The 11,794-nt window shown below is 35.5% G+C and overlaps 1 protein-coding gene across 1 annotated transcript; it reads left to right on the top strand.

Moving 5' to 3' along the window:
* The first annotated feature begins 1,605 nt into the window (after positions 1–1,605).
* Positions 1,606–11,492, top strand: clic5a (chloride intracellular channel 5a). The gene is made up of 6 exons (XM_007252040.4): positions 1,606–1,899; positions 6,094–6,203; positions 7,442–7,567; positions 8,104–8,210; positions 8,331–8,512; positions 9,458–11,492. The coding sequence occupies exons 1-6, from the start codon at positions 1,858–1,860 to the stop codon at positions 9,620–9,622; spliced, it is 732 nt and encodes a 243-aa protein (XP_007252102.3). The 5' UTR covers positions 1,606–1,857; the 3' UTR covers positions 9,623–11,492.
* The last annotated feature ends 302 nt before the right edge of the window (positions 11,493–11,794 follow it).

Below are 11,794 nucleotides of genomic sequence, written 5' to 3'. Positions count from 1 at the left end.
AAAATTCTTTTTTTTTTTTTTTCTTTTATTGTATAATTTATGTAATGGGATGCCCCCTGTCCCTAGCCTTTTTTTTAAAGCAGTTTTACCAATTTCTGCTCTTCTGCAATCACAATATTTAGGTTATCCTCTACATAGAAACATGCAATAACTACTGTATTAATATCTGTTTGAATCTGTCTTTAGGAAGGAAGTCCTGCCTTCTCACCAACACTATTGGTATACATGTCTATGCATCTACATCAACCTTGGTTAAAGTTCTTCCCAACTAACAGAGAATGTTCTAATAATGTTTAGTATAAAGGTTAGCCTGTAACATTACAGAAAAAATGTTCCAGGAATGTTCTGAAAAACGTGACAAAATAATGGTTTGTATCACAACTTTATTAGTAGTTTATTAGTCTCGCATAACATTCCCAGCAGGACGAATACTTTAACATTTTGGGAACGTTAAGGCCCAATCCCATTTCATCCTGCCAAAGGGGTAGAGGTGTCTGGATTCTTGTTAGGCTGGAGGGGTAGGTTAGGGGGAAAGAGATGGGGCTTGTTAGCCCTTCATACGGAGGCACACTTCAAACGAAGGGGAATGAGAATCACTTGTTGGATGGCAGCACAAAGTGATGCTTAGCAGTAGTTTACCAGAGTTTAATGCGTTGTTTCAGTGTTTTATGATCGAATATTTTAATAACAAGCATAAAAAAGATTGCTAATAGTTTGTATCAGTGGCTAGCTATCTATCTAACTTTCTCGTTCCACCTTAAATGGCAGAACAGATAAAAAAAAATAAATAAAATAAAAGCTAATTAAAGCTAATTTTAGCTCCCCATCACAAGAAATTAAGGAATGGACAATAATAATTAATTTCTACACCACCACCCCCTTTCTGAAGACATACAATGTCCTTAAGTTAACTAGTTAACCAGCAGCAGCTAGGTTACTGAACTTTAGCACTCCTGATGAAGTATCAGGTGCTTAAAGGGTTGTGCCAATTCTTAGGACGGACGATTTGGAGGGCCAAGGGGTGAAATGGGATTGGGCTTAAAAGTAACATTCCCAACTGAAAATTAAAACATTGACACAAGTGTAAAATGAATATTTAGAAGACTTGACCGATTGAGTGTGTAAGAACATTCAGAAAAAGTTTTACTGACCAAAAATTGTTAGCACAGCATAAATATGCCTAAACCAGAGCAGTGACCATATTTGCACCTCTCCAGTAAGTTCATGGATGAAGTGTCCAGGAATTTCACTAATATCTTAAGTGACAACATTGCATATCTGTGAGGTGAATGACCTGACTGCTCTAGTGATGATCTATCAGATGCTGATGCATCACTTCTTCTTCTTCAGTGAGTTAGGTATTACCCACCCTTCTTTCCCTGAATCTCCCCATAGGGATTTTCACACTAGCTGGACAGGGCATCACTGGCCTTAGTCCTCAGGGTGACTCAGGGTGGGCTATTTTTTACAGGAGGGGGTGAAAAGCAATTGAACATGAGCAGCCCGTGAAGGCCAGAGGTAAAGAGAGAGAGGGAGGAGGAGCGGAGGGAGTGGAGGTGACACTAAGAGCTCCTCCTTCTAGTCTCCACTGGCTATTTTTGGCCTGAATGTGACAGTGTGAGCGTGCTCCCCCTGACAGCTGCACACTGGGCCCAAATCAAAACAAGCCTGCACCTCAGACACACACACACTTGTTGCAGTACTGGATCCATCACTGCTGCCAGCTGGGAGGACAGCAAGGTGGGTGTGGAGGAGCTTATGGGCCAAACAAGATCTTTATATCTATATCAAACAGGAACTCAACTAGAGCATCATCAAAGCCAGAGTGGAGGAAACTTCAGCCCAGTCTGAAACAGAATGGGGGAGGATAAGGATCCAGACATTGAGTTGTTTGTGAAGGTAAGGATGCTAATACCATGCTTTATAGTGTTTATATATCACAAAGCTTAATATGAATCTATACAGCACAATTAAAGACAACCAAAATACAATCATTTTACATGACCAAGATAAACTGTCCATTGCATATTTGTGTTACTGTTAAAATATATATATATATTTCCACCTTTTTGTGTGATGCAATAGTTCATAGGTTGACAGATGTTGAGAGGTTGTGGGATAGAAGTAATGACACTCTCAAAGCAGATGCTAAAATACTCTGAATATATTAGGAATGCAACAAATATGAAACAAAATTCTCAAAAAGTACTTTAATTATTCAAATTGATAAAACTGACTAATTTATACAGAATAACTTTTTCTTATGATGCCATCAAATCACAGCCAGCACTTTTTAAATTGTTGTTTTCTAAGCACTTTTATTTTGAAAAAAAAAAAAAATTATAATAATAAAAAAAGCTATTACATCTATTTTATGGTAAAACATGGCAACATTAAAGCAACTGTCCTTTATTTTTATTTATTTTAAACTGAAAGCATTAGTGTTATTGAGTGGGTATTATATTATATTATATTATATTATATTATATTATATTATATTATATTATATTATAATAAATGACGTCAGTATGCTTCTTGCAAAGATATATATATATATATACTCATTCTAAAAATGAAGCGGCTGGTCTAAAAAAAAAAAGTTTTTGCTTATTACCTGAGAAACTATGGTGCTGCTAATTAATGGTGCTGATATGGTGCAAACAAAACAGTTCTCAGTATTCAGTCAAATGTTATCAACGCAGGTGTTAAGCAGAGTTAATTACTTATTAGAATAGCTCCTCCTAAAGTAGGAACTGAAATGTGGGCCTACATTTAAAGGCCCCAGTGGTGAAGGGGTTAACTGTAAACTGTGAGTCCAAATAAGAGCGACGCATGTTAGCTTCCTGTTTTCATATTAGCACACAGATCTTTCTCACAACTCTTTAACACTACAGTATGTATTTTATTCGCTACACAACACTTGTTAAAATAGTAAAGTAGTAAGAAACTACTCACGAACAAAAACGATTTGTTAATTACACATAATTTTTGAGTGTAAATTAGGCTAGTGAGCTGAATGGAGCAGGCGTCTCAGTGGCTGTCTTTCCGCTCTGAAGCCACACTGCCTTCTGAATTATTTCTCCCTGCCTATCGACACTCCACGCTCTAATTCCCCTGTGTACCTGCAGCACAGAGCTAAATCAGCTCAGCGGTGCTTTCTGTAGCTGCCTCTGCCAGGTCTGACCAGGTTGTTTTAGCTTTTAGCTTTAATAGCTAGCACTTTAGCATGTGTACATAGGATACGTCACTGTGCAAATGATACAATCGACACAGCTACAACATCACTGATGGTAAACACAACATTGTGTTTACATGCTGAGTATTGCTAGGAATTAGATAAATGATGCACACTTTTAATTCTAAAGGAAAATCACTGCATCACTTTATTTTTGTGTATAAATTTCAGTATACTTTGGATCACTTGTCAGAAACACAACAAAAGCCCCATCTGGACAGGATTAGATTCTCAGGGGGACGTGATAGAACTTTTGCGGACCAATGAGTTTTTTGGCTTTCTTGGTCACATGACATGGTGTTCAGTAGCTCCTCCATTTCTACTTGTTGTTGTGTTCACTTGGGTCTCAGTGGAAATGTGCCCTCAAAGTGTCCTCAAACTCAGAGATGTGCTTCTGGACGGAACTAAAATTATTGGAGGAACACAAAGTTGTGAGGTGTTATCTTGTGAGTAAGGTTAAACACGGTTCAGCATGCTCATGGCTCATGGCTGATGCATTATAGTCTAGATGGATGTATCATTCCATTTTCAAAGCTGTGTGAGTTTTTACAGTTCCTTGATCCATAAGGTCACACGTGTACCATGAATATGTCGTTAAAGGCTTTATTACCACCCTCAGTGGACAGCAGCATTTGGCTAGAATTGTCCATGCAAACAGAGAAGCAACTCTGGTAGAAATCATATTTATATTCAATGCAGAAAGCCCCACACCATTGTTAACTCATGTGGGACATGATACTTGTTTCTGTACTATATATATATATATTTGTGGTATAACCAAAAACTTAATCGTAGATGGTTATGATTATCCCTGAGGCTACAATATCAGTATCATATACCTGCAACTCTGGCAATGCTGGCATATAAAACATAAAGTACATCCATCCACACACTTACAGCTGGCATCTGCTGAGCTTATTAGAATCAGCAAGTGGCTTGAAACCCTATCTTGACTTTGATCTTGGATCTTGGTTTAGCCTCTCTCCCAAAAACCATTAAGGTATAGGTAGATTAAATAGACATAATCGCAGAATGACAGATCTTTCAGGAATGTTGTGCTCGAAGGAAAGTTCCTCTCAAAAGAAAGTTAATACATCAGTTTTCCGTGTTCTTTTATCTGAGCTAATCAAAAGAAACTCAGACCCCAGCTTTCCCTCAGATAACCCCGCGAAACTGTCAAGCTCTGCATTTGAACCTGTTGTGGAGAAGTGGTAAAACTGCTTTAATTGAGGGGGTTAGGATGAAGTCAAGCTCAAGGTTCTGTTTAAAGTCAGACCCAAAGCCTTTGGGCAGAGGGCTAATGAGGCAGGTAATGGAATTTCCATCAATTATTCAACTCAAGCCGGGATTCGGTGACCAGCTCAGCTTACTGGCCCAGTTTAATGCCGTCATCGGATAGCAGGGGCTCCTCGTTTCAGATATGGAAATTCAGTTGTGATTTTGATTGCTGTTTTGTTTGTATAGAGGGGACTTGCTAATTGCATCAAAGCATGGACTGGTGGGACAAAAGGTTACAGAGTTGTCTTAGAACTTTTTCATAAGGCTTTGTGAATAACCCTCATTTATTCTAGTGTACATTATTATCCCATGACTTTTGGCAATGCCAGTGTAATAGAAGTAAATTAAATTATGATAAATTCATAATTCATAATTTAATTTATCATACTTTGGGTATCATCTCTTTATAGTGCACATTATACTGTAATGTCATGTACATAAGTTAAATGACCTTTACAACTATTATAACAGGGGAGTGGCTGCAGGTTTTCATTCCAGCCAACCAGAAGCGCATGTCATAAGCAGTTTGAAGACTGACCAGCTGTTTACAAACAGTTATAAACAGTTGTAAAAGTCATTCAACTAATGTACATTAAATTTTATTACCATATTTTCCCAAAAATCTTCAGTGCGCCTTTCAATCTGGTGCGCCTAATGTATGAATTTTACCAGTCAGGATGTAAGGAGCAGTAAAGCCAGTTCTGCAGAACTGCAGCGTTATACAGGAGTTTCATCTTAGTTCTCCAGCACTGAGGCTAGAGCAGTATTAGCATTAGCCTCTAACTGCGCTAAGCACTAGCTCTTTCACCATTCAGAGGTGAGTATTATTGGCCTGTAGCCTGCTGCTAAGCTTAGCTAACATTGCAGAAACAGCCTTAGCTTTAGCCGCTAACGGCGCTAAACACTAGCTCTTTCACTGTTCAGAGGTTTACCTTGTTAAAACAAGCTATGAAGGATGAACCACTAGCTCAGTGTAGGCGGCATTTACTAACGCCAACGCGGCTAATGCTGCTGCACCCAGCCTTATTGAAAATTTGGAAATCTAATCTTATTTTGAATAAACGGAAGCACTTTACTCCCCCAAATAAACAGTTTTCAGGAGAGAAATCTGGCAAATCTGTAAAATGGACCAGCGGTATCTGGTTAGAACTGTCCATGCATGCAAAGAAACAACTTAAAAATCACATCCACCTACAATTAATGCATGAGGCCTTACACAAATAAATTCCTTAGCTTTCATTAAACAGTGACAAAAGGTATATATTATTATTAGAATCAGAATTATTATTATTATTATAATTATTATTATTATTTTTGTAAATGTAGAAGACCCCCAACCATACAATAGCTTGAAATTAATGTTGATTCAATGTCAGAATTTTACCGGTAAAGCTAAATAAATGTTATTCAAAGTTATTTTTTTCCATAATCAACATTAAAAGATGTAATGAAACGGAACGTTTGTTAAATGTTTATTGCTATCAGGTATACAGTTTATTTTTGAGAGTGACATAAAGATCATTAAGTTAGTACAGCATGAGATGAACAGCTCTCTAATAAACTGTTCTGCTGTTCCTCAGGCGGGCAGCGATGGGGAGAGCATTGGGAACTGTCCGTTCTCTCAGAGGCTCTTCATGATCCTGTGGCTGAAGGGGGTGGTGTTCAATGTCACTACAGTAGATCTCAAAAGGTAAAGGCATGCAGTGAAAGTGTGGACAGGGTAGGAATACCAGCAGCAGGTCTGGTCATGTTTCTAGTCACGTTTTAACCACAGGCATACTTCAAGATGTAATTTGCTTAATTTGCATTTGTGATGTGTTTTTTTTTCAGATCACACCTAAAACAAGTTTATTTAATGATTAATAAATTGTTACAACCCATTCAATGATACGTAGACTGTTTATATATTTTTTAAAAATTTGATGTAGCATTGATATAACATTAAAGTTGTATATTGTACAGGGTAGTTATCAGTCCATACAACATTCAAACAACTTAATCTATGGCTTATAGATATAGTTTAGCCCCACCAATTTAAGCTAAAATTAAATACACAAAGAGTACACAGCATTTTAACACTATTATTGTTAAAATAACACTGTTATAAAACACTGTAATAAAACAGGATTAGCATTTAACACTTGCAGGGCTAGTTAAAGTACATTATAAGGAAGCCAATATGAAAAGAGATTATATACATAATATCTTAAAGATACACAATTAACCTCCTGAGACCTGGACTTTTGCTTGGTGTGCATTTTTTATTTATTTATTTAACTTTTTTAATTTGGGATTAGTAGGACCTAAAATGTCTAAAAACTAAACTTTGTCCTTGTACAGGAAGGCGTTTTTGCTAAAAAACAATGTCCTCATATGGGGGACAGTAGTTTTTTTAACATGCAAAAAGATCCTTGCCATTTAGGAGCAGAAGAGCCAGATTAGTTGAAAAAACAACATTTTAGTTTTCTATATCAAATAATTAAACTAGTTTTAAACATAAAATTTAATGAGAATTTTTACCTAAAAAATTCCCTGGAATTCCCACCATCTTGTTTTTTTAATCAATTAAGTGTAATGTTGTCATGTGACGACCACTAGATGGTACAGACGAAGTCTCTATTCGAGGCCAAACGGTCAAAAAAAAAGTATCATGGTGTAGAGAATCCGAAATACAATATGCCCATAAGAGGACCCAGCGTCTCAATAGGTTATAAATAGTACACATTTAAATGTACGACATAAAGGTTGTTTGGAAATTGGTTGTGTAAAAAAGTACACAAAAATTACCATTGACAAGTTCTCCCTCCCTGTACATACTGTCTTTACAAAAACTGACTGCCCAATGAAAAGAAATACAAGTGATTCTTCTATAAAAACCATTGGAACAGTTTCTTTAAAGTTTATTTTTAAATGCTGTTTGTTCATCAGAAAACCAGCTGATCTTCATAATCTGGCTCCTGGAACGCACCCACCTTTCCTCACCTTCAATGGAGAAGTACAGACCGATGTCAACAAGATCGAGGAGTACCTAGAGGAGATGCTAGCACCTCCAAAGTAAGTGATTAAAAATCTTTTTTTTCGATGTATTACGTCTTTTAAGGTTAAAGATGGAAAAACAACTTTTGATAAATATGCCTTGGTTAATGTTGAAATTTTTCATTTGAAGATTTTAAATGGTTGGGTTGAGCCTTTCCACGCTCACATTAATGCTTTTAGACCAAAGGTGGTTCTTACAAATCATTAAAATGATTGTTATAACTGTTATGAAGTATTTAATGCCCATTTCTTCACTGCAAGACCACAGTACCAGCATTAAGAATATAACATAAACAAGATATACATATTTAATGTAATTAAAGTATAAGACAAACCATACACATAAAAACATAATGTTGCATCGATGTAAAATCAATGTGCACAAATAAATTAATTCTAATGTTGGGGATTAATGTTGTTTAGATGCATTAGTAATAAAAAAAGGAACGTAGATACAACAACATTTTGCTATAGGGGACCTATCTATAAAAAAATGAATAGAAGAAGTTTATGTTTGTGTGTGTGTGTGTGTGTTCTGTATGACATTCCTTAAGGTACCCCAAACTCGCTGCAAAAAACAGGGAGTCCAACACAGCAGGAAACGACATCTTCTCTAAGTTCTCTGCATACGTTAAGAACACACAGCCTGAAGCTAACGCCAGTGAGTGTCACAACTGATCTTTGATTAAGGATGGCTAGTGCTTCTCATATTGAATACATTTTAAAATAATAGTCATTTCTGCTGCTACAGGATACATGTATGTTATATGTTGCCCTGCAGGTCTTGAGAATGGTCTGCTGAAAGCTCTGAGGAAACTAGACAACTATCTCAACACTCCTCTGCCTGAGGAGATTGATGCAGACAGCATGGAAGAGGAGAAGTGCTCAACCCGCAAATACCTGGACAGCAATGAGTTAACACTGGCAGACTGCAACCTCCTTCCTAAACTACATGTTGTCAAGGTAAGCATGATGAAATTTGAGTCACCTAATACATTTGTATGCACACAATATACTTAATATATTAATATATTTTAACCCTTTGGGGAACAGTTGTCATTGTAATACATCTTCTTGTTTCTTCACTTTGTTCACTTTGCAGTTGTCACTTTTTCTGTGCTACAGTTAAAAAGTAGGACCAAAAAGTGATGTAAGAGCTGTTATATTTTCTGTAAAACTTGATGTGCATATTTTCAGGAAAAGCTTATACAAAACTGTTTACCAGCTGATCCAGGGTGGTTTTGAATTTACAATAATAATACATTTAAAATTTTAATTATACTGATACTAGGTATAACAAAAACGCTGTTAGTCTAGATATCTGGTGCAGTAACATATAGAAAATAGTGTAAAGATAGACATTAGATGGACATTAGTGAAAGACAAAACACAAGGTGCAAAGACAATAAGTACAGTAGACAACAGACAATAAATACAATAAATACAAATATATATGTCTGATAAAGGTGCAGCTATTACTGACTGCAGTGAAAATATGTAGTGAATGATATACTGTAATTAGGAAATATATGTTAATAGTGCAGTGGTGAGTTATAGTGTGTACAAGTATAGCAGTTTGATATATTAGCGTAGCAGCTAGGTGAACAGGTATGCTTCAAATATCAACTATAAAAAAGAGCATAATTTAAAAATGTATTTGTGTTGAAAAGGGTTTATCTTTCTCCTATAAAGTTGCTGTTTTGGAGATACTGTACTTTTTTTTTTAATTGGACATCAACAAAATACCATCATACAATGTTTTGATAATAGTGTGTCAGGACACATATTCATAAGTGTTCAGTACACTTCTCAACATCAATTCCAACACACCTGAAAGTCTTGTTTAAATTTGATTCTTATTTTTTAATTTCTTTAATTTATTTCTTTTTAATAAATTCTCATTTTCAGGTTGTTTCCAAGAAATACCGTAATTTTGACATCCCGTCGGAATACACAGGGGTGAGGCGCTACCTACAGAATGCTTACGCACGAGACGAGTTCATCAACACGTGTGCTGCAGACAAGGAGATAGAACTGGCCTATCAGGACGTAGCCAGGAGACTGACCAAGTGACCCATCAAGTGACCCTAAAATCAACCATCCTGTATCACGTATGCACTTATTTCCACAGACGAATCTACAGTAAGACTGCTCAGCACTGGAAAGCAGGGGTTCGGTTTATAGATTCACTCTTCTGTCTGGAGGAATTTTAAACGTATCTTCTTTATTGTGTGTGTTGCCTTCAGGACACCATATTGGATTGGTCCTTTAATCGCCCTAGATAGACTGTTGCCTGGTTCTAATGCTGCCTGTGTACACTTTGCATGCTGTTGCCATTTTATTCCCCTGGTGCAAGTGGCATGAATTCGTCTTATCAGCAACTCTGTAATGGGCTTGAGATTACACTGTGCCACTGAAATTGTTTGTTTAAAGTCTTGTGTTTTTTCCTGAACTGCATTTTGTTTCAGAGTATATTTCTTTTTGCTGCTTTTCTACTGTCTGTTCTCCTGTCTGTACACAGTCATATATCACCAGTGTTGAATCATACAGTGTTCTCCAGTGTCCACGTCAGGCATGCACATGTAAACTGGGCTTAACTGATTGTTTGTTTGTTTTTTTTATTATTTTTTCCCAGTTAATTCTGTTCTCAAATCATGTCTTCAAATCACAGATGGATTATAGATTACAGTTCTGCCGCTTGATCCTGCCTTTTTCCAGTTATGGTTTCTTAACCTGGGATATGAGAATGTATTTAATTTAATGTGTATGTAGCCTAAATCTCATCTAATTTCTGCATTAATATGCTTAATTGCAGTTGCTGGACAGTATTGGATTTTTTAAACTGAACTTAACCTGAGATAAACTGTGAAAACCACACAGTGATTAATCCACATTGCCTTTATGGAAATGCCTAAAGAAAGTGTGTACACAACCAAACAGAGCCATCTAGTGGAGAAACATTGCAAAATGTACAATGTTACATCCCAATGTGAATATATAATTATGTAACTTTTCATCAGTCATGTAATATCCAGTCAGATTATTCACTGCACATTCAGTAATAAGTTATCTTTTATTATGGGTATTATAACAGCAATCATTCATGTCTAAACATGTCCTACATTTTCTTTCAAACAATTGAAAGAAATGTGGGCACACATGGAACTGTGTTCTGATATTTATAATATAATATTTTGTAACTAGCCCTTTCTGGAATTGGGGGAATATTTTAAATATGGAAAGACTCTGTTTTTTGGTAAACCAGTAAAAGAAACTGAGATTTCTGAGATTTTTTACTATTTTGTCTGAAATGTGAATGGACATTTTTTTAAACACGTGTTTAAAAAATATATATTTGAGATTTTAAGATGCAGTCTATATCACAATAAAATATTTGACCGGTAATTACAGTACAATACTGTAGATCCTTTAATACAATTTTAATAATTAGATTAGATGTTTTTTACACATGTCTTCTACATGTCACATGTGCACTGAGTGCACAGACTGTATAGATTTTTTTAATTCAAACTGTTTGCAGATTTGCAGAGTTGGCCAAAACATTTGAACGGACATATAATATATATATATATATATATATATATATATATATATATATATATATATATATATATAAAAAAAGAAAATAGATGTTCTATGCAATTAACTTTATACTTTATATATGTTAATAGAGTAAGCACATAAACCTGAGAATCAGACTTTAATAAAGAAAATACTAAATAAATAATAATAATAATAATAATAATAATAAAGAAAATATATGAGATTAAAATGTACCCCCAATTCTAGAATGACCTAGAACTGTACATGTACAAACCTGTCCCGAATTCTGGATGGTTCTCAGGTATTTCTGGACCTATGTGAAACCTGTATGTGTTTGAATTGACTCTTCGTCTAATGTAAAATAAATCTATTTTTTGAATGCTCTTTTGTACAGATTTTACTTTTGACAGTAGTAAAACACTGTGTGCTGCTACATGGAACTGATTGTAAATGGCTTTTTAGCCTTATGAGACATAAACGTTTCCTAGATATTTGGGATTAATAGGAACTAGCAAGTATAAAAACTAAACTTTGTCTTTGTACAGGAAGTTGTTTTTGCAAAAAAAAAAAAAAAGTCTTCATATGGGGACAGTAGTTTATTTTAACATTTAAAACGGACCTCTGCTATTTGGGCTCGTAAGGACCCAATTAGTCCAAAAAGAAAAAAAAAATGCTTTCTAA

Source organism: Astyanax mexicanus, chromosome 14 (assembly GCF_023375975.1).
Source record: "Astyanax mexicanus isolate ESR-SI-001 chromosome 14, AstMex3_surface, whole genome shotgun sequence".
Taxonomy (NCBI): Eukaryota; Metazoa; Chordata; class Actinopteri; order Characiformes; family Acestrorhamphidae; genus Astyanax; species Astyanax mexicanus.
The sequence above is the reverse complement of the archived record's forward strand: the minus strand, read 5'-3'. Positions and strand labels throughout refer to the sequence as shown.